Source organism: Lontra canadensis, unplaced genomic scaffold (genome assembly GCF_010015895.1).
Source record: "Lontra canadensis isolate GAN:19392208 unplaced genomic scaffold, GSC_riverotter_1.0 scaffold5, whole genome shotgun sequence".
NCBI lineage: Eukaryota > Metazoa > Chordata > Mammalia > Carnivora > Mustelidae > Lontra > Lontra canadensis.
The window spans coordinates 40,187,424-40,212,071 of record NW_022630999.1 but is presented as its reverse complement, the minus strand read 5'-3'; the positions used below and the strand labels follow the sequence as shown (position 1 = coordinate 40,212,071).

Sequence of the window (24,648 nt, the reverse complement as noted above, 5' to 3'; positions counted from 1 at the left end):
AAAGAAAGAAAGAAAGAAAGAAAGAAAGAAAGAAAGAAAGAAAGAAAGAAAGAAAGAAAAGAAAAAAGGAAAAGGAAAAGAAAGAGGGGAAATGTATAGGTTGTGTTAAGTGCCACCTATGTGGTCCATCTGCTTCCTGGAAGAAAAATAGTCCTGCATGAGTGAGCTACAGATGTCTTTAAGCCCTTAACCCCAAATTTGGTATAAAACCCATTGTTTACTGAAGCATGATATTCAAACAAGAATAAAGTACATTTGCAGTAATTATTTTTTTATATAAACAGCAACCCCGGTTCTAGCTCATTCCCCTACAACCAGTTCTGTTTTTCATAAAATTGGCCAAGTTAAAAATCACCTGTGAATATTCATTCACTGCTACAGTAATCAATTGTCACACTGGTCTCTACTAAGAACAGGAAATCATATACTGTTCAGTGTGTGGGAGTTAAGGCTTCTTGTTTACAGTTCCAGAGTTCTCTTAATGAATGCCAAAGACATGCAGGGCACATCCATGGGAACTGATCTTCTACCATCAGGGTTGGCCTACAAGGCAATAGAGTGGGTGACTCAGTCCCCAAACCTCTTCCTAGGTCTTGCTCACAAGCCACACTGCCTGCAATTCCCCCAATACAGCTTTAATTTGAACTTACCACTTGACCTTCCCCATCTGACAAAAACAGAAAAGCAGAGTTAAGTCCCCCACAAAGGAGACAGGTCTCAAGATAGTTCCTTCTTTTACAGGAGCATCCAGCAGGAAGGACACTAGGCATCTGAGGCAAAAGGATGGGAGCCGGCCTGGAGAAGGGAACCCTGGCCATGTCCTTTGTCCATTCTCATGCTGCCCCAAGCAGCTCAGCTCAGTCCCTATCTGCAGTCCCTGCCATCAGTCAAGGTGAAACCTAGGACATGGGAGTGAGAACATATGGCCAGCCTTGTCCTGGAATTAACCAATCCTTCCCACGGAGGGAGAAGCATCAACTTCCCACTCTGTGGCTACTTTTCCTGTGAGATTTTCCTAGTATCATGAACCCAAATCTACAGGAGATTCCTACTTGATAAGAAGTCGGTTTCAAGTATGTGTTTGGAAATCAGTTGTATGTACTACAAACACATCATCCTGAGATTCCAATGTTGTAAATAATGGTAAGACCCTTAGAGTTGCCTCAAACGCTTATTTATTCCACAACTGTGGCACCATAAACATCATGAGTCTGGATCTCATCTCCTTTCCATGGACCAGTACACTGCTGCATTTAGGCTTGTGCTGCTTCAAGCTGCCCTTCCTGCCAGAGGACCAAAAACTATTCTTCTTTCCTTAGTGCTCACGGAGGGAGCTGCGGGGAGAAGATAAGAGGCTGCCCTGTCTCCACACCATCCCTGGAGCTGCCAATAGTTAAAGCCTTGGGAAAAGGGGGACCTGGGGAACTCTGGGGTGAGAAGGGAAAGGATGAACAAAGCAGTCTCACTGTAGCCCCTAGACTATCCTCATCCTTGGAACCAAATTACAAATTGCTAATAAATGTATGTTTCTGGAGAGAACACCTTCACTGGTACTTATGGGAATGCATAGGAAGGCAGATACTATTTTCCCCCAACAAGCCGAAAGCAATAGTATTACCTAGTGTTGGTGAGGATGTGGAGAAGATGTATCTTCATATACTTTTAGTGGACAAGCAAGTTGTTACAACCTGTTTGGACAGCAATTTGGTAGTTTATATCAAAAAATCTTAAAATGTGGCTCAGACGGCTCCTTTATCCTCATATCCATTATTTCCTTCCAATAAAAATATATTTTTACTGGGCCCTTGACTGTTCAGAATTAAAATGCTCTTGCAGGTTAGGGCGTACTGTGACAAAGTGGAAATGGAATGTGCTCACTTTTATTTAAAAGAACCTTCTTTAAAAGACAGCTGGAAACATTGGATGGCTCAGTCAATTAAGCATCTGCCTTCAGCTAAGGTCATGATCCCAGGGTCCTGGGACTAAGCCCTGCATCCGACTCCCTGCTCATCGGGAAGTCTGCTTCTCCCTTTCCCTCTGCCCCCTCCCTCTGCTCATGCTTTCTCTCTCAAATAAATAAATAAATAAATAAAATCCTAAAAAAAAAAAAAAAAAAAAAACCAAAAAACAAAAAATAGACAGCTAGCATTGCCACTTGCCCCTTCTCCCATCTCTTCCATCCATTGCTTTGGGACCAGGATAGATATGTGGAGATCCACAATGGTATATGAAGATGAAGCCTGTACCCTAGAGAAAGCAGAGCAGAGAAGTAAACATTGCTTGGAGACCCTACTGGGTTACCCAACTCTAGGCTCCAATGTGAGAAAGAAACAAACTGTTATCTCATAGCTGAACCTGATCCTTAGTGATACAACATGCATGCCCTTTGTCCCAGAATCCCATCCCAATTTATCTTATGAATTACTCACATGTACAAAGTGAGATACAAAATGATGCTCATGTATCCACTAACTTATTTCAGTGTCTAATAATCGGATGGCTGCAATCGTACGTAGATAGGAAGGAAGGGAGGAAGGATCAATGAGGGAGGCAAAACAATGAGGGAGAAATAGATGTTAATACATAATTTGGTCAATTACATTTGACCACTACATTTAGGTCAGTTTGTGTTCCTCATCTTTTCACTTTAGGAACAAGACCAAAATTCTAAATTAGGGAACTGCATGGAATATATATACATAGGGGTGGAAAATGGATGGAAAATGCAAAGCATCTGGGGACTGCTGATCTATTTATAGAGGAAACTAATACCCTGGCAGAACAGCCACACAACTGCCACTTTTGTAAACTTCAGACTGTATATGGGACCAGCATCAAGGCAAGATGGAAGAACATGAACAAGATGACCTGAGAGGTTATGATTTCACATTCAAACATAGCCACAAGATTTGCAAGAGGCAATCAGATATCATTTTAATATTTACAAGAGATAGGTGTCATAAAATGTAAGAATTACATGAAAAGAAATAAATCATAATTGTAGCAATGACCATAGTAAAGTTAGGCCACAAATACATTTATATATTTTAATGACTAAGTGATAGGTCAAATTCAATCAAACAGGGACACCAACTGGGTTGATGGTTCTAACCTAACCCGAAAAATAGGACTAGAACTAGATAAGTCTCAAATTTCAGGAATATGGAATACATCTAGAATAGACAATGGGCTCAGTATCTTCTACCAAGGTAGTAATCAAGGACAATATTGCCTGCTTTTAAAAACTTCAGAAAATAATACAAAGGGATATTATATAGGCTTAGGAAAAGAATTTCTAGCAAAGGGTACAACATGGATGAAGTTCGAGGACAGATACTCAGTGAAATAAGTCTGTCATAAAAGGACAAAGACTATATGATTCCACTCAAATAAAGTCTCTAAAGTAGCAAAACCCCAGCAACAGAAAGAAGTTAAAAGGTGGATGGCCAAGGGCTGGATAAGGGAAAAGTGGGAATTAAGATTTAATAAGTGTAGAGTTTCAGTGTTAAAAGATGAAAAAGTTCTAGGGATCTGTTGCATAACAAAGTAAATACACTTAATACCACTGAATAATACACCTAAAAATTAGGAAGATGGGAAATTTCATGCTATGCATTTTTTTTACTATAATTGAAGAAAACAAATTAATTAATTAAAAACTTCAGCAAACTGAGAAGATACACCAAATTTTTTTTTTCTAACGGTAAAGCAAAAACATGAGATGACATAATTATTTTCTTAGGGGGTAACGATATTTCAACCTTGTGAATATTTTAAATTCAATAAAGAAATGTGTGAGACAATCAAACTCTATAATGTTTATTCCATTTCAAAGGCATAAATTCCATTTTAAAAACTTGATAGTGTTTAAATTTGTAAAACATTAGTTAGAAGCTCTTCACTATGTTTGTAAGAGTTTGTGAGACTGATGAATAGAACATCTATAAGCTGAATTTGGTATAAGAAACACCAGGTTTTTATATTCATAACTTCAATATATCAGATATCTCATGCTATGGATTAGAAAAATTAATATTATTAAAAAGCCCAAAGCACCCAATGCCACCTACAGATTCAACACAATCCCTATCAAAATTCCAATGATATTTTTCATGGAAACAGAACAAACAATCCTGAAATTTGTGTGAAACCACAAAAGACCCCAAACAGCCAAAGCAATCTTGAGAAATGAGAACAAAGTTGGAGGCATTATGCTTCCTGATTTGGAACTAGAGTAATCAAATCAGTATGGTATTGGCATAAAAATAGACACACGAGATCAATGGAACAGAAGAGAGCCCAGAAATAAATCCACGCATATGGTCAATTAATTTACGACAAAGGAGCCACAAATGTATAATGAGGAAAAGACAGTCTCTTTAATAAATGGTGCTGGGAACACTGGACAGTCACATGTAAAGAATGAAACCAGACAATTGTCTTTCACTACACACAAAAACAAACTCAAAATGGATTAAAGACTTGAACATGATACCGAAAACATAAAACTCCTAGAAGAAAATATAGGCAGTAAGCTTCTTAACATCAATCATGGTGGTAAGTTTATGGATATGATACCAAAAACAAAGGCAACAAAAATTAAAATAAACAAGTGGGACTCCATCAAATTAAGAAGGCTCTGCACCACAAAGGAAATTATCAAGAAAATGAAAAGCAACCTACTAATAAAAGAAAACATTTACAAATCATAAATCTGATAAGGGGTTAATATCCCAAGTATATAAAGACTCATAAAACTGAATAGCAAAAAAAAAAAAAAAAAAAAAACCGAATTAAAAAGTGGGCAGAGGATCTGAACAGACATTTCTCCAAAGAAGACATGCAGGTGGCCAATATGAAAAAGTGCTCATCATCACTAATCCGTGGGGAAATACAAATCAAGACCACGAAAAGGTATCATCTCCACTTGTTAAAATAACTATTATCCGAAAGGCAAGAAATAACAAGTGTTGGAGAGGATATGGAGTAAAGGGAACCCCGTGCATTACTGGTAGGAATGAAAGCTGATAAAGCCACTGTGAAAAACAGCATGGCAGTTCCTCAGAAAATTAAAAACAGAAGTACCATATGATTCAGCAATTCCCTTTCTGGGTATTTATTGGAAGGCAACAAAAACACCACCTCATAAAGGTATCTACACCCCTATGTATATAATAGCCTTAATTATAAAACCCAAGAAACAGAAACAACTTAGTGTCCATCGATGGATAAATGGATAAAAGAAATGTGATATATAGGGACACCTGAGTGGCTCAGTTGGTTAAGCGGCTGCCTTTGGCTCAGGTCATAATCCCAGCACCCTGCGATCGAGTCCCACATCGGGCTCCTTGCTCAGCAGGAAGCCTGCTTCTCCCTCTGCCTCTGCCTGCCACTCTGTCTGCCTGTGTTCACTCTCTCTGACCAAAAAAAAAAAAAATGTTAAAAGAAATGTGATATATAAATCCAATGGAATATTACTCAGCCACAAAAGGAATGAAATCTTTAAAAAAAAAGAGCAGATAAAGAAGATGGGACGCACTCACAGACACGTGCGCATGCACACACACACACACACACACACACACACACACACACGAGCACATACACAATAGAATATCATATGGCCAAAGAAAAGGATGAGATTTTGCCATTTATGACAACGTGGATGGACCTACAGAGTATTGTGCTCAGTGAAGTCAGTCAGAAAAAGAAAGATAAATACCATGTGATTTCACTTGTGTATGATATCTAAAAAACAAAATGAATGAATGAACAACAAAAAGGTAAAATTAGACCTGTAAATACAGAGAACAAACTGATGGTTGCTAAAGGTAAGTGGGTGGAAGGACAGGCAAACGGGTGAAGGGAAAAGGGACGTACAGGCCACCAGTTATGGACGGAATCAGTCACAGGAATAGAAGGCACAGCATAGGAGATGTAGTCAGTGATACTGGAATTGCATTCTATGGTGACAGATGGTGGCTAAGTTTGTGGTAAGCAGAGCATAACGTATAGAGAAGCTGAATCACTATGTGAATCACACCTGAAACTAACATAACACCATGTATCAACTATACTCAAATTTTAAAAGTTAACAGATAACAAAAAATCGTATCTACACATACATGTTACACACACCACAAACCTATATACACATACAATGTACAAACAGACACACACGTACTAAATCCATTTCATTCTTCTGGGCATTTCTTCATTAACATTTTAATTTCTCTAAATCAAGAGTAATTAAATACAAGATTAGGCTAGAAGAGTAACCCTGGAAGTTGAATAAACATAAAAAGTTTATTTTTAGGAACAGGTGAAAACCTCACCAAGAAATCATAGACATCGTCACGTCTAATGATATTTGCCTTATGGAAATTTTTCCAACCATTTTTTTCCCCACCCAGATTCCAACGCCATACCCTATATTTTCTGTTTCGATTGTTCCTGCCTGAGGACATAATCTATCTTCTGAACACACTCCGTGTACTCTGCCAACCAGTAGCTTCTGTACAGTCTGAGTCTAGGAGATATGCTTCGTCGTTGGCAGGAGGAAGGAGGGGTGGGAGGAAATGGGAGGATGGAGCTTGCTCTCCGGAAGGCGTTACTCCAGCTACCTGAAGGAAACTTTTTTTCAAATGCAAGTATGTAGTTGCATGAAATCGCCCTTTTTTGCCTTCTAGGAAAATTCACTACCAAAAATTAAACTAAAATTAGTACTGATTCCTGTGTTTCTATTCCCTCTGGTAACTGATGACAGTTAACAATGGTGACTACGCTGGGTGCCCAACAGCAAAATCTAACTGAAAAAAAGAGAATCCTGTGTTCTCTCTTCCTTTCCTATCCACAAGGGTGCCTCACTGGTACCGGCTATTGAGGGCAGAGAAGATTGACCGGAGGCATCTCCTGGAACAAGGAAGTAAGGGAAGCTTGAGTGTCCTCTGGGGTTAAGCTATGAAATCAACACATCAGAGTGGAGAGATGCAAAATACCCTTAAAGAGACCAAATAGCTCCCAGGCCTCTGAGACCAGACAGAGAGCTGCTTAAATATATTATCGTATCTAAAAGAAAAATGTTTCAGTCTCCAGGGGCAGTTGATTGGTTGAAAGGCTTAGGAAAAGAAAAATTTTAGAAGCAAATGCTAGAGGTAGCCATCCAAGCAGTCAGGAGGACATCTTGCAACCTGCCTAGTTTGAGATACAGGAAAAGTTATTTTTACCATTGTAATATTTGGGTATGATGGGGTTGGGGAATTGCCCAGCTTCCTGAGATGGGATGCAGTACTGAACGAAATGACAGAGGTGCTGGGTTCTGGAAGGCATGGACCATGAAGCTCTAAACACCGACCGACCCTGCTTGGATCCACGGTCTCACACCAGCTTGCCAGTAAAATCTAGCTTCCCATGTGCGAGCCTTCAAGGAAAGAAGATATGACCAGAAGGTAGCCCTCCAGGCTCTGTGTCACTTCTTGACTTTATATGCAACTTCTGGCAAATGGGTAAGAGAAATGAACCTTGGGAGATAGAACCACTGCTTTACTGTACTGACCACTGTTCTTTTAAGTTTGAGCCCCAGCATGGGCACCAAGATAATGCTACCCTGAAGCTTCTGGGTAAAGTGGCTGCCCGAGACAGCTGAGGTCCACCCCCACCCCTGTGCCCCTGTGTGCACTCAGAGCTTTCCTTGGAAAATTCCCATCAGCCTGGGCCACAGAGATCAGTTAGTGATTATCCTCCAAAATGTTTGATTATAAACATGTAATTTTTCTTATTTGGCATCCTTATTAATCAAAGACATGCAAATTAAGAAAATAGTAGTAAAGGGAAAATTGGCACAGGGATAAGCAAAAAGCAATCCCACATAAAGTGGAAACACACCAAACATCTGAAAAATACATGTTTACCTCTGACCCAGCAATTTTACTTCTAGGAATTTATCCTTACCTATTCATTAAGGGGATGAACAAAGATTTAACTACAATGATGTCTTCTACAGCAGTTCATAATAGGTAAAACATGGAAATCACATAAATATTCAACAGCTGAAATTTGCTAACAATCTATAATTCAGTAACACACTGACATTTGCAATATGTTATAGAAGTACATTTACTGACCAAGAAAGATATTTACACTGTATTTTTCTTTTCTTTTCTTCTCTTTTTTCCCATTCTTTTCTTTTCTCCTTTCCTTTCTTTTCTTTTTCTTTTCTTTCCTTTTCTCTTGTTACATTTTCTAATTTTTTCAATGAACATTTATTACGACATAGAGCCCTGGCTCTATATCAAAGTTGAGGAACTGCACCCGTTCCTATAAAAAAAAAGAATCCAGGGGCACCTGGGTGGCTCAGTCAGTTAAGTGGCCAACTCTTGATTTCAGCCTGGGTCATCAACTCAGGGTCCTGGGATCGAGACTGGAGTCAAGTCCTGCATTAGGCGCTATGCTCAGCAGGGTGTCTGCTTGTGGATTCTCTCTCCCTCTGCCCTCTCTTCCCCCTGTTCTCTCTCTCTCTAAAATACATAAATAAAATCTTAAAAAAAAAAAAAGAATAGAATCCAGTCATTGGAAGAAAGAGGACACATATACTATCCATTTAAGTCCTCTCTGCACTTGAGATCAAAGGAGCGTCAAAGAGGTATAAAGGGCTTCTCCAAAGTCACCCAGTGCTACATTACCCGACTCTTTTAAGCCAGGATGTGTCCAACCATTCCTAATGTCTTCAGTTTAGAGCAGAACCTTGTCTCTCTCGATGCTACTCAACACCAGTGCCTCAGCTCAGAAAGCAATGTTGCCCCTCTAGCTGTGTGTGGAGCCAAAATATTTGAATACACCCCTTTCTATTGATCTCTCTTCTCTACATCCTAAACACAGTGGAAAGAAACCTTAGTTGCAAACTTAATTGCACATGAAATTCCAAAGTCTTTTAAAGTGCATCATAAAATCTCCAACTTCCCCTGAAACATTTCAGAATGAACTAGTGAGATGGGGAGGGGAGACAGAAAATGACAAAGAAGAAGGTCTACTGTGTGACCCAGACTTAGAGCTGTTTCTTAGTGTGAAAGCTCCTCTGCTTTTTGTAAGCTTCATCATTCTGTGCACCAGAAAAGAACACAGTGGCCTCTCAGAAGCTGCCTCGGGACTCTGGTCAGCTGCTGCGGGGAAGTCCTGCCTCTGTTCTCTTCTGTGACCTGAGTCTAGTGACTCCTTGACCAGTTTCCAAAGAGACATTTATTGCAAAACGGTAATTAACACTGAGACATCCGGCCCTAAGTCATCCTTCTATAACATCTGTTTTCTCCTCAAGTGACACTCATGTGGAGATTTTTGATAGGACAGAGGGACAAAGCAGTGCTTCCCTCATTCCATAGACCAGGAAAGCAGCAGCCAAGGGCGACAGGGAATGGTCCAAGCTGCCCCACCTCCCTGGGCCTCCCTCTCGGCTGCCATTCACAAGTGCACACCAGCACTGGGAAACACAAGCTGCCCACAAGGGGATAAAGGTCTTACTTACGGACACACATTTCCCTGCTTTCATAAAATCCAGGACAACACTGGGATTTGCGCCTATACATAGTCTTCTCCCCATGCCGATAGGCTGTCCGATAACTGATTCTGCATGGAAGGAAAAAATCACATTGTTACTTTTTTTGACCGGCAATTTGATTAGGAATAAGGAATTTATATTTTGATACAGAAGAGCTATTAAATATAATAAAGGTATGAAAGTGAAGTATTCTAAAATAGGTAAGAAGGAACATGTACTACATGTCTTGACCAATATTATGCTCGTATCTTTTTGTTTAATAATTTATTAAAATTGCCCATTTTAGTCAACCTATACTTTATTTCAAGGGATCAGAAGTTTCGTGACTTTCTTTTTCACTTATCTTGAGATAACTTGGAAAGTATTGATTAATTTCAGATATGATGGGGACATGGGTGGCCAGTCGGTTAAGTGTCTGACTCCGGCTCAGGTCATGATCCCAGGGCCCTGGGATAGAGCCACATGCAGGGCTCCTTGCTCAGCAGGGAGCCTACTTCTCCCTCTGACCCACCCCTTCCCCCTGCTCATGCTCTCATTCTCTCTCTCAAATAAATAAATAAAATTTTTAAAAATAATTTCAGATATGACACTGATCTAATTATCCTTTACTTACATATGTTTTAAAGGAAGAATTCAGAGAATTCCTTGAAAAAATCTATGACAATGCAGTCTCATCCCATTATAAAATAGAAGGTTATAGACAAACGACCCTTATTTAATTAAAGCTTCATTCATTCACCGATTTATCTATACAACACATGTTTACTGAGCACTTACTCTATTCCAGGCACTACTCTAGGCACTGGCGAAATAACTCATGATGAGCAACAATATAAAGCCTTGCCCTCAAGGAACTTATATTCTACTGGGGAAGAGAGACCTACAGTAAGATCCATATTAACCAAATAAATGTGTCATGCAATGACTGGTAATGATTATATGGTGTGATGAAAAATAAGGCCTGAGTAAGTGAAGAGAGTGGGCAGGAAGGAAATACTTGTTTAGATAGAGTGGATAAGGAATGTCTGAAGAAATAATATTGAGCCTAATGTTTAATGCAGCATAAATCAACAGGTGTCATATTTAGACCCATGACTCACTCCACTGTAAGCATTTTACAAATAGAAGTAAGGTATCACAGTTCCCTTCCATAGTAACGTTAATACTTAAGATGTTTTCCTTTTCTGTTTTCACATTTATAGAAAAAAATTATGTGCCTTACATTGAGGTCAAATCTAAGTTGGTCTAAGGACAACTGGGTCACTCAGCGGTTGAGCATCTGACACTTGATTTCAGCTCGGATGGGCCCCTCATCAGGCTCCGTGCTGGTGTGGATTCTGCTTAAGATTTTCTCTCTCCCTCTGCCTCTCCCCCCAACCCCCCAGTGCATGTATGTGCATGCACTCTCTCTCTCTCTTAAAAAACAAGTAAGTTAGTCTAAACTGAGTCAGATAATCAAGTAGACACATATGCTGGAATATGAGTGTCTTGGTACCTAGTGATGTCCATATTCAAGAGGGTCTCCCCCATTTATGCACCACACAAAAGCTGCATGAATTCTTGCTAACCAAAGGATGGTAACTAGTAGACACTGTCTCTGTAAGCTCCTCAAGGGCACAGAAACAGTTTTGCTTTTTCTATATAACTCCTATGGTTTGGAACAAGGCTAGGATAATAGCAAGCACTCAATAACTATTCATGGGACGAATGGACACATTGTATCAAATATTTAATTTTCCGCACTACAGTCCCTCCCAGTTAGCCAAACTGATAAATACACCTGAACTTCGATTACCTGTGCCGTGTGCATTTAAACCAGTTCAGAATGTCAGTGCAGCTAGTGTAGTAGATCTGATCAAAGGGATGTGGGTAGGACTCTTGCACAGTCACTGAGTAGCTGAAAAAGAAGAAAGATAAGGAATCAATATTTCTTATTTTTACATTCATGATATACCACGTATAAAAAAAAATCAGAGGCTAAATTATCTTCACTTGTGACTCCACGCTGACTTTTAATAGAAAATGTTTCCAGGTGTCCATTTGAACCAGAGCACCGAAAGGATCGATATTAATGATACATTCAAAAGACAAGAGTTCATGTTCTAAATTTCATAAAAGGAATTCTCTTTCCCATTCACCATAAACTCTGATAATCCTACATGATTTACAGACATGATTACAGACATGATTGCCACATAGTGTTCTGTATTTAATTCCATCCCCTCATCCCAGACATGCAGGGTTAATCTAGACCTTTCAAAGGAAGTTTTCCATCTAAGTCTGCATGCAAATAATAAGCACGGAGACCATGTGAATATTCATAGCGATACATTCTGGTACTGATTCCGGAAAACCAGAAAGAACATATTTCTCAGGTTGGAACTTGAATTAATTTGGTTTTGTGTGCCTGCCCTACTTCTCAGGCACTGGGAGAATATATGCAACCTTTAAGTAAAAACTACAAATCTCTAAACATATCACTGAAACAATTAGCCTGAAATATACATATCCACAGCCTGCTGCTACTTAGCCTGGTTTCGAATACATTTTCACTAACAGCTTCTTGTTAAAGTAAAAACATGCAATCTTAAGGTCCTGAGAATGTAGGTGGAAAACATCCATAAAACATAAAGAGCATTCAGTGTTCAATGTCATGGTTCTTTATTTTAAAGCAGTCCATTACAGGCTCAAGGGCTTAGAGTTCCTGCCTATAGGAAAACCTGGAGAATCCTCTTGGCCGAATAAGTTAATCTTCTTCTCTTGAACAGTCTCAAAGATTTTCACTAAAATCTTTAATTCACACTAGCAAACGGAATGGGCCACAATAAAGGACTCACTTGCAGCAAATCAATAGACCAACTTCATTACTAGGAGCTATCGACTAGAGAATGTACAGAAGGAATGCGGCTGAAACGTCAGCATGAAGAATTCAGGTTAGACACACAGTACAACCTTCTCATTTGAAAAGCTGTGGTTCTGGGCTCCCCCACAGGGGGATTTCTTTCTCTAGGTGGCCTCTATTTGCTATTCTGCACTTAGGCTTCAATAGGAAATCCATAAAATAATCATACTGTTCACACTTTTGTGTATTTCATTCTTTGGATCATCGCAACTTGATTTGTAGGTTAATTTCGGGATGCTCCACAAATCTCACGCAGATGCAACAGGCCCTATTGAAAAGATCACTGGATTAGCAGAAGACAGGGTTATCCTCATCAGGTGTGGAGAAACGAGACTGCCATCAGCAGATAATTTTACTCCCTGGGTTTTGAGTATCACACTTTAAAACCAGAGAATCACAGATGGTCTTGAAGATCCCTTCCTACTTGGCATTCTGAATTTCTTACATACATTTTAGGTGATTATTTCCTTTTCTCTTGTATGCCACCTGAGGCTACCCCAAGAGCATGTTCCAATGAGTGTATGGGATGCAAACACCCACGTCTGTGATACAACCCCTTTAGGGGAAAAGAGGCCTCTATTAAAATATAAAGGTTCTTGGAATGAATTATCACAATAAGGTATTTTTTTATGTTATAGTAGTCATCATACAGTATGTCATTAGTTTTTGATGTAGTGCTCCCATGAGTCATCATTTGTATATAACACCCATGTGCCTGCCTTAATACCCACCCCCTTCCCATCCAAAACCTTCAGTTTGTTTCTCAGAGTCCAGTTTCTCTTGGTTCATCTCCCCCTCCAATTTTCCCCTCTTCACTTTTCCTTTCCTTCTACTTATGTCCTCCATGTCATTCCTTATGTTCTACAAGTAAGTGAAACCATAGGATAATTGACTTTCTCTGCTTGACTTATTTCACTCAGCATAATCTCCTCCAGTCCCATTCATGTTGATGCAAAAGTTGGGTATTCATCCTTTCTGATGGCTGTGTAATATTCTATTGTATATATGGACCACAACGTCTTCTGACCTCTAGTACGGTTCTGAGGTTCAGGTTAATGCAAATTCTAAGACTTTCTCACCAATTTTTTCCCTGCCTATCCAGCTGCTTGTAAATAACTGAATCTCAAGGCCTAGAGCATTATTACTCCATTCCATTTTCAGTGCAGAACAAAGTGAATGAATGTTCTCTGCATATAGTTATAGTCCTGTATTACCCATGAACAAAGCAGCTACAGTCCACACATGCTAGGGGAGTAAAAAAGAAACCACCCTCAATTCAGGCCGATTGGGTGACAAAAATATTCTACCAGGCTCTACAGCACTAATTAAACAGAACTAAATTGGTTTGTTAGAACTAAACTTGATGCATTATTCCCATAAATTGGTTTGTTGGAACTAAACTTGATGCATTATTCCCATAAAATTCAAAGGCCATATTATGATGGTTAAGTTCTGTCTGCCTTGGTGAGCAGAAGTGATAATCAACAAAGAGGTCCTGGCCAAACGCACCCTATTTAATGTGGACAGAAGAATGGATTCCATAGGCAAACGGATTCCACAGGCAAACACGAGAAAGCTTTCACTAATTTCTAGCGGTCTGGAGGATTGCTTAAAGGACAGGAGATGCTGAAATATATCATTTTTTTTTTCTCTAGCCACTTGCCGCTCACTAATAGCACACATCTGAGGGAGGCTTCTCTGGTTTTAGGACAGAAAAAAAGCTCTTCTCTAGAAAAGGGTCATCAAAAAATTTAGGATTCCAATTCAACAAACAGTTATTTGAACATCTCTGCAATTCCCGCCCTCAAAGAGCTCTCAAGAGGGGCCAGCCCATAATGCTAGAAATAACACAACAGGGCTCTGATAGAGAAATACATAAACAGAAAGACAAAATGTACTATGCTTTGTGCATTTCTTTTCCAGCTTGACTCCTCTGATTCAGAAGGGACTGAAAACTAATTTGCACGTTGATCACAAACAGGCTTGTGGTGAAGTCTATGGGAGAAGGGCTTTAAGACTTTTAGGCTTTTCACACCAAATTTCCTTCCTGTTGGTTTTTATACATTCTTTTTCTTTTCCATACAATCTTGCTCTCCCCCACCCCCACCTGCCATTTTTAATGGTATTCTAATCACACTACAGAATTTGGAAAACAATATTTTTAGGAGACAGAGAATTCTCTGACTCTTAAATAACCACCCACAGCATTTTCCTGGCTTTTTTATAGTCCCTAGGGGTTTTTTAGCTTTTTGTGTTGGTTTAGTTTTTCGGCTTTTATCATAATATAATCCCACTATGCACATAATTCTGAAAATTACTTTTAAACTTGAGTGTATCCTAAGCAGGTTAGTAAATAGTGAATATTCTTCAAATTATGACTGCCAAATACTCTGTAACTGACTATACCCGATTTGCTCAATACCCACCTACGGCTGAAGAATTAACATGCCACTTTTCAAGGGGCTACTTTGTGGAGGCTGTGTGCTTGCATTATGAAGGAAAACATCTCTGAGGGCAGGCCAGCCTCCTCTGGGTCTTTATTACCGCTTCCAAGCTGCTGTTTGAACATAATCAGTACCTCCCTCTGCTAACCGTCCACACCTCTGTGTTCCTCATCAGCTGCTCTCAAGTCAGAGTGGGAAGGAGCCTTCTTGATTGTCTAGTCCAATCCTGTTTTTCTCACAAATGAGCAACCCTGAGCTCCCTGTGCTAGCAGTCAGCCTAGAGCCAGCACTAACACCGGGTCCCCCAGACACCTCTGACCCATGCCACCTCTCAGATGTCATCAGAACATCTGAAGCTTCTGAAGCAGACAATGGGTGCCAAACTGTGGTATAAAGGGAATCTGATCTCAATTCTACACTATTTTCACCACAGAGATGTGTAACTCTTCACCTCCTGCTTGTGTGCTTAATCTTTTCAAAGACACTGAAAACATATCATCACCGGGACTTTAACCTATTAAATATCAACCAGGGAGAAACCCCAGCAAGATTTAAGGTCAAAGAAGGGGGCGGGGGGGGGGGGGGGGGGAAGGAGAGGGAGGGCGGGGAGAAGCCATCATCGCTTGGCCACATTCCAAAGTGGTTAATTACATTCTATCTGACAAAATGATCTTGTTACTTTAATCAGATATGGTAATAATCATCATTCCTTATCTCTGCTCGCTTCAGGACTTGCTGCTTCAATTATTACCACTTCTGTGTGCCACCTCCCATGGGGATGGGCCAAGAATGGCTTCTCTTCTCTTGTGCCTTCTTTAGTAGAAACCCCAGTAGATGCCCACACGTAAACTCACAGACCAGGGAAAGGGGATGTGGAGAAGGAACAGATAATTCATGGAATTATCAGTTTCTGAAAGGCTGCTGCATGGGATTCCTTTAATAACAAGCACCCCTTGTGTATTTTAAGTGATTTCATTTTCCTTAATTTCATTTTCTGTATGACTTCTAAGAACCACAATTGCTACATTAAAATGAGGCCTACTTTTATTTGAAAATAAATGATTCAGCAGGCCTGGGGCAGGGCCTGAGAATCTGCCTTTCTGACAGGCACCCAGGTAGGGCTCAAGTCAGAGCCCCACAGACCACACTGTGAGAAGAAAGGCTCTGGCTGAGTCCATTTGATCCAGGTGGGGTTGAGATAAGGTAAGCATCAATGAGCCCTACTCCACGCTACCACCAAGAATTCTGTCCTTGACCTTCATCCTCTTCTCCCCATTTTCATTCAAGCCCCATTTCAGGTTTTGAAAATACAGAACTTGTCACCTGCACTCTTGGTTGATCATTTTAATTTATACTCCTTTCTCCATTCTTATCACGACCATCGCACTTTCTTCGAAGAATAATTACCTAGTGTTAAATAGGAAATGTATCAATAAGAAAAGTATGGCTGTCAATCCTTCTTTCTAGAAAGTCATAGAAAAAAAATACAGTTGGGAGAAAAAAATCTCCATCATGTCCCTAACTCTTTCACCCTCATTTTCCCTCCTCATTAGTAAGTATTTTAGAGGTCACTCTAATCACTTCTGCCACAGTGGAAATGCATGAGGTTTTAGAGACTACTGTGCCCTTGTCCATCCCCTCCCAATCCATTCCCCCACTGGCATCCATATTTAGCCATTTCATTGCCTGTCAAAAGGTGAGTGGACCCCTGGGGATAAAAATACATTATATGTTTATAAAAAATAAAAATAAAAATAAAAAAAAGGTGAGTGGACTCAATCAACAGTATTTATCCAGCACATGCCCTAAGCAAGGCAGAGTTTTAGACCCTGGAAATTATCCCTAGTGAACAAAACATGCAATTAAGTGTTGCTTAGTTTTGTTGAATAATGAGGAAGTAATCAGGATGAAATGTGCATGTATGAGTGGGTGCTGGGTTACCTGAAGCCTGTCTTCTTTTCTCTTTCTAGCCTTTTCCTCAGAGAGTTCACCTGCTTATGTCTCATCGTGCTGGAGACTCCCGATTCTGTGCTCCAAAACACTACCAGGCCCATTTCTCAAAGCGATCTTAGGAACGTGACAAGGCACCTGTACTCATTTCTTCCCTCTCAAATCAGTACTCTTCCTTTTCTTTTTCGTATGTGCAATGACACCTCCAGGTTTTCACAGAACAGGTTCTTTTTTTTTTTTTTTTAAGATTTTATTTATTTATTTGACAGAGATCACAAGTAGGCAGAGAGGCAGGCAGAAAGAGAGGAGGAAGCAGACTCCTCACGGAGTAGAGAGCCTGCTGACTGCTGGGCTCGATCCCAGTACTGTGGGATCATGACCTGAGCCGAAGGCAGAGGCTTTAACCCACAGAGCCACGCAGGCGCCCCACAGAGCAGGTTCTAAATCTCACCTCTGCTGACTCCTACCCATCCTACAATCCACGTATGAAGATGATGTGTTGATTCTTATCTCCCAGTATCTTCTGAATGTGATTATTTCCTTTTATTCCAAAGGGCTCATCCTCCCTGAAGTTCTACCACCAATGACCTCTCCCTTTTTGAAATGTGATAGGTACCCATCCTTATATTCACTGATTCATTTTTAATTGCTTCAATGGATATTTATTATGCACTTGGTAGCTGAAATGTTTATGGGAGGTGCTGTGATGACTGTAAAGATAATTAATAAGATGTCCTTCCCCTTTGATTCTATATAATACAGTTAATACCACAGATACATAGATCTTGATTACATGTACATATTTCCTCTACAGCTTAAAGTTTCCTAATGATACGTAACTCCATGGATGGATCAGAGAAGTGGGATTCTGTTACCGTGATTGTAAGCCTGCGCCTAGACATGGGGAAGCCGTCACTGAAAAAAATAATGCTGTGAGTGAGGGACCAGGGTGTCCCTACAATAACATAGCTGCTGGGCCTGAAAGGCTCTGGGTGTGCTCATTTTGACCTGTGCTGATGACAGTAACAGGAATGTGTCCCCTGTGTTGTGCTCCCCATGGTGCTGAGGAGAACAGGGGAAAGAGAGAGTTTGATGAAATGGCGCATACAGCTATCAAAACTACCTATTACTCTGGAGTGTTCGAGCGGACTAGAAGGGTGCCGCCTTCTCTCTGGAAAACTGACATTTGCAAGGTGACCTGTAGCTAACGATGCTTCAGGAGAAATGCAAGTAGCACAGTGGAGCAGTCAAGTCAAGTCAAGTCAAGACTACACTTGACTATACTGCAGTAGCGCTAGTTTGTCCTATTTTTGTGTTCCAAAAAAGGACTCTAAGCTCTCTGACAATGACCTATTGTGTTGTCCTGCCTCTGCTTCTCCCACTGCACATTGCCTTCATCTGCATACGACATCATCTGCTTTGATGTAATCTAGTCTGCCTTGCCTTCCTGCAGTACTGTGCTGACTCTAGATCTGTTGCTCAAGACCCTCGGCAGTCTACACGGCACTGGCTTCAGGCCACCTTCCATTCCTAGAACTCCACTCAATCACTGCTATCCGCTCCATCTTACTCAGGTCTCTGAGAGCGTCTTAGCCGACACTACATCCATGCAGTAGTGACTCCAGTGCCTCCAGAAATCATGTCGCCCTTTTCAGGCCACAAACAGCCCAAACTTTTTCCACTACACATGGCCACCCTTCAGTACATAATTTCATATTGTCCTTCACCACTCAACCATTGATTCCCATGCATAATTCCAGCTCCCCCAGATTACTGCAAAATAGACTGAGAGCAGGGAGATGTTTGGGAGATCATGTGAATGGAGCTAGTAATATTTTCCCTGCATGCTACAACTACTCCTGTGTTAGAACCAATAGATCAAAATTTTTTCACTTTATATGCGATAAGACCAAGGTGAATAATACTAATTTATTATTATAACTACTGGTATTTACATAAAAGTAATTTTATAATCTCTTTTCCAAGTCTATTTTATATATCAGGTTGATAATGCCAATATATAAAAATAATCAGAAATTATTTCTCAGACTACTTTCAAAATGATTACCTTTCCCAGTGGCTGCATACATTAGGGTCTTCAAGATTCAGTGATGATGCTGTCCTGCTCCAGAGGCATAACGAGAAACAGATAAAGCTCAGGCATGGGTTCAAAGAAATAACCATTTTGGGGAAGAAAAACCTACAAGAAAACAAGAAAACAAAAATCCAAATTAGAGAAGCATGAAAATGACCCAAACAGAATTCTTTTCAGTACAACAACCATTCAGAACCGGTTTGTCACTAAGGCTGAACCACACATCACAAGCCATGTGTTTAAATAGAAGGGTCACCAGATTTCATGGTCCAAGAGAGAGGTATTTCTTGTGCTGTGCAGGGTGGTCACCATTTTGTAAATTACAAAAATGTGCAAATCATCATTAATTGCCACCATAACAAAAGCCCTTCTCATCCATGCCAACCAACATTAAAGGAATCTTCCCAAACAATTCGGAGCAACACAGGCTTCCAGACTCTCTCACCAGGCATATTTCCCTTCTGGAAGAAGAGGGCTCACAGAGGAATCTGGCCTCATTTGTTCTGGAGGGTAAAGGATGAAACAGAAGCTCCATTGACTCAAGAGAGAGGCACCTCAGGCTCAAACTGAGATTCATTCAATAATCCATTCCTTGGGCACTGAATGTCTTCTAGGTCTGCTCTATCCTAGGCACCGTGCAAAAACTGGTCATCAAATACAGATACGGTTCCTGCCCCTGGCCATTAAGATGTGTATAATTTCATAATCATGATGTTCATTTCTTACATTTAGTGCTTCCAATTCCCCATCTGCTCAACAGAAACAAAACCAGCTAAACCAGAACCAGAAGTTTGTTTGCAGGTGTACAGAAAAATGTGTGAGTCTGTTTAGAGGTCTGTGTTAGAGAAAACCAACCTGGTGTTCTTGAGAGGAAGAAGGTACACAATGGAAAAACAAACAGCAGCATTTTTGCCAAAGAGACCCACAAAGGAGACACAAGATGAAGGAGAATGTTCCACGCAGAAGGAATCAGAGGGGAGGCAGGGTCAAGCACACTTTTGGGAGCCCAAATTAATTCAGCCAAGAAAGAGACGGGCATATCACAAAGGTTTTGTACACCATTAACAAGTTCATGAACTTCACTGGAGGATAACGCAGATGCTGCAGGGAACTGAGCAAATCTGAGAAACTTTTTGGACTTGGAATCAGTAGAACTTGGTGACTGAATATTGGAGTAAGAGAGAGGAGTGTTTGCTGGAAGAGCCCCATTAGCCCTTCACTAAGATGAGAAGCACAGACACCCTCCCCTTCTGGGAGGAAGAAGCTTTAGTTCCGTTTTAGATACAACAAGTTTGAGATTCCCAGGAGATACTCACATGAAGTCATCTGCAGGCGTTTACTGAACACTTACTATGTGCCAGGACTCACCAGCTCGGGTGTGTCACAGCAGGCATAGCCTGCGCCTGAAACTCACACCCATCTCCTCACCTCCAGGAACTTACCATTTAGTCAGAAGGAAATGCCTAATTGCCACACTTAAATAAAATGACTTTATGTAATTGTTGTAAAAATGGACATGGAAATATAAATAGCTGATCCATTTACTACTTAAAAAGAGAACAAGTATTAACCTGCCTATTGGTAAACTAGGAAAACTAGTAACAATAGGTCAGATTATGTGACCGAAGCAGTTATTTTCCAGATGAGAGCTGGCATTTTGAGAAGTTACACTAACTTTTTACACCACAAGGGGCAGAACCAAATGGGAGCAAAATTTATTCAATAATGACCTTGTAGTTTAAAAAGATAAGTTTATTCAGATGCCTGGCTATTTCAGTTCGTGGAGCATGGGACTCCTATTTAAAAAAAAAAAAAGATTTATTTGAGAAAAAGAGAACACACGTGTGCATGAGAGCTCTTGCTCATGAGTCAGGGAAGTTGCAGAGGGAGAGAATCTCAAGCAGACTCCCCACTGAGCATGGAGACTCCTCAGGACTCAAACTCAGGACCTTGAGGTCAAGAGCTGAGCTGAAACCAAGAGTCAGACGCTTAACTGACTGAGCCACCCAGGCACCCCAGAGTGTGGGCCTCCTGATCTTGGGCTCATGAGTTCAAACCCCACCCTGAGTATAGAGATCACTTTAAAAAGAGGGGGTTAAGTTTATCTTCAAACGAACAATAAATGACAAGACCAGCAAAAACCTAACCTTAGGAAATAGCTTATCCTTCAAATTCAAGACATTAGATCATGTGAAGAAGTACTCAATCCTTTGGAATCATGGCTGTTTATAAGGATAAGTATATCAAGTATATCATGACAAGTCACCTATCTCTAACTGCACAAAGGCTAAAACTAAAGACAACATTTGCTTTAGAATAAGGAAATAATATCATGAATGTGTAGAACAACGAAAAGATACTGCAAGCCACTATGAGAGGTTGTGAAATCTTTAAAAAGGGGAGTTTCCATCATCACAAAATATATTCTAACATAAAAAGCATATATGGGAGGCCAAAATAGGGTTTAAAAAGTAATTCAAATTATTGGTGTTTGTCATGAAATTGTAAAAGCTGAAACTCAACATTATAAAACCAAAGAAGTTTTTCCACTTAACAGGAGTGACCAAGAGTGATGATGATGATGGGAAATAATTTCCTGACCAATTGCTGGGGACGATGCCCAGGGCGGAACATTTTATGTGCATGATCTGTCCAATCCTCACAGCCATTTACCTAAGAAAAAGGTGTTTTTATGATCCCCCATTTCACAGTTGAAGACATGTAATATACTGCTAATATTTTCTTCATTCATCAAAAAAAGCAAACCTCTAATACACTTAGTTGTAACAAACAAGCATGGCAAATATCTGTCTCATTGCTTTATCTACCTCAGGATAAGCGTTTTGTTGCAGCGAAGTGTGAAACATGTATATTAACTTTCATTTTCTCCTCAAAGACAAAACGAGAGCTAGTCAGCAGTAATCTGCCATCTACTTACCAACAATTACCCCAAATTGGAAAGTTTATATCGTGAGTCACCATCTTAGATCCAAACCATTCATTTTCCAATTAGAAATGTTTAGTCTGTAAAGTTAGAAATTGCTGCAAGCAATGAATCAAACTGCCAAGAAAAAGAAAAAATGTTGTGTGTTTTCCTTTAATGTAAAAATGTTAATGCTAATCTTTTTGAAGCCTTTCTTGCTTTGCACTTGATGTGAAGCTCTATCAAGTCTTTAACCTCTCTATGAGGATGGCAGGAAAAAAAAAAAAAGCAAAATTTGGTCATCTCCCCTGTGCTTTTGAAATTTGGCATAGAAAAAACCTAATTGCATTGCCAAGTTGCTGGAGGTGTTTACAGAAGGGAAAATATAAGGACATTTAAAAAAATGTATATATATACATCAGTGGGTCTCATTCCCAAAGGATTTTCCAAATGAAAATTTAAAAATTAACTGAGTTCTAGAATAATCTGCATTAGAGCATAAAACATCAAAAGCAAAAAGAATTGCTAGACCCAGATGCAGGGATCATGCAACTTCACATAAACAGGTTAAAACCCTTTGAGAAAGTAATTCAAATGTTATATACTGTGGAGGGATTCACAGACATGTCAATGAGCTGTAGAAGTCTATAAAATACAACATTTCACTATATTCAAGAACACAGATGCTCCTTCCTTTTGTTCTGTCTTATTGAATAAAAGGCACTGAGAGACACAACCCAAATAAGAAGTGTATGGGGCATTACATATACTCTTTCCCTGCTTTATTTGTTTTCTTCTATAGGTTTCACTGAGTAAAATGAATGTACCGTTTTTCCTTTGTATCTACCCTGAAGCAAGAAAGTTCGACACATTTTTCTCCCCATTTCTCTCTTTTAAGCTGTGCCATCTTGTCTTACACTATAATCTTCCACTTTGGAGCACAAATGAAAACAAAACACAATCTCTAAAAAATAGAATTATTTCAATTGAAAAAAAAGTAATACAGTGGTGATTTGCTTCATTAAAACAGACATTTGGAAAATATTCAAAACTCTAAATGGAGAGTTCTGCTACCCCCCACCCACTCAGTCTTCATCTTCAAATAACTTTCGTTATGGTTCCATTTAACAAAATTTAAAATGTTAAAAAAAAAAGTCATTTGCATGAACCCCCTAGTGCCAAACTTGATTGCATTCCATATCATTCACTTAATTATTATGGAAAAATCAAAACAGAAAATCAGTACAACTGATTAGCATTGCTAAAGTGCTCCTATTAGAAAAAGGAAACACAGCAGGTAGAATTAACTCTTGCTGTCTACTAGGAAGGGAGGCTTTGCTTAGTCTCACAAAAACCACAATAAATAATCAGGTTGAATACAATCCTTACAGTGGATGAATCTGGGTTCTGATGATAGGGAGTATATTAGGGAGAAATAAATAACGGGGCGTTGACTTGCTAATTTATTTTTGCAACAACAGAGATATAAATGGTGCCAGACAAACCTTTCTGCCTTTCAAATCTATTTCCTTCCTAGAATCATTAAGAGCACTGATAGGAATAACTTGGGTGCCCTCACCCAGTTTTTTCTCAAACTAATTTCCCTAAAATCATCTCACAGTTTTCTAAGCGAAAATAAATTTCACGATTAAGAATAGTCACATTTCCACAACCCCCATCCCTTGATCACCCCATCACATTATCAATAAATAATATACTAGCTTTTCCTCAGAAAGGCCACCCAAGTGGGGCAGAAGGTAGCATGCTGTGTTCTTCCTGGAGCTTCAAGACTGTGAATAGAGTATCAGAGCTCCAGCTCAGGGGTACCAAATATGTCAATGCTTACTCATGTCACTTTTGATCTCAGGGTCCTGAGTTCAAGCTCCATATTGGCGGTAGAACTTACTTTAAAAAAAGGGGGTGGTCGCCTGGGCAGCTCAGTGGGTTAAGCCTCTGCCTTCAGCTCAGGTCAGGATCTCAGGGTCCTGGGATGGGAGCATCCGGCTCTCTGCTCAGCGGGGAGCTTGCTTCCCCACCCCCTTTTCTCTGCCTGCTTCTCTGCCTACTTGTGATCTCTGTCAAATAAATAAAATCTTAAAAAAAATTAAAAAAATAAAAAAAGAAGAAGAATGCTACTGGTTGTCCTGAAACAACCCCAGATGAGAATTTCCACAGAAACACTACTTTGCAGATAAAAAGAATCCAGGAGGCACTGTTGTGACTTTTGTTTTCACCATCCAAAGCTAGTTACTCTAGTAGCATATGACTTCAAGCAAGCATAACTCTATCTGAAGCAATGCAAGTACTATATATGTTGTGTGTGTGTAAAACCTTGTTATTTTGCTCACATGAAACACCATAACACAGATATTCTTCTGAGGCACATTGAGTCATCTTATATGGGCGGTCACACAGCATTCTTTAGACGACTCTAAGTATATAAGATACATGAGTGTGGCTATTAACACCAAAAAAAATTATTAAATCCTATACTACAAACTTATAATGGTTTTATAAGCAACATATATATATAAGCATACATGTTGCTTATACTACGTATTTGTTATATATACTACTTATACTTATATATATACTTATATATATATATACTACTTATACTACATATACTACATATATATATACATGCAAATATATATGTTCCTATACTACAAACTTATAATGGGTTTATAAGCAACATATATATATGTATGTTGCTTATAAACCCATTATAAGTTTATAGTATAGGAACATATATATTTGCATGTATATATATATGTAGTATAT

The 24,648-nt window shown here is 39.6% G+C and overlaps 1 protein-coding gene across 2 annotated transcripts in view; it reads right to left on the bottom strand.

Moving 5' to 3' along the window:
* The window catches only part of MEGF10 (multiple EGF like domains 10), a 266,646-nt gene that overhangs the window by 108,114 nt on the left and 133,884 nt on the right, over positions 1-24,648 (bottom strand). The window contains exons 1-4 of one of the 2 annotated variants that reach the window (XM_032851955.1): positions 19,668-19,685; positions 18,915-19,046; positions 11,346-11,447; positions 9,518-9,618 (exon numbers count right to left, since the gene is read on the bottom strand). In XM_032851955.1, coding sequence (XP_032707846.1) covers positions 9,518-9,618; positions 11,346-11,447; positions 18,915-19,046; positions 19,668-19,669 — 337 coding nt within the window. In that variant the 5' untranslated portion in view covers positions 19,670-19,685. Of the gene's footprint in view, positions 1-9,517; positions 9,619-11,345; positions 11,448-18,914; positions 19,047-19,667; positions 19,686-24,648 lie in introns of those variants that run through there. The other variant, XM_032851957.1, reaches the window with a different exon arrangement.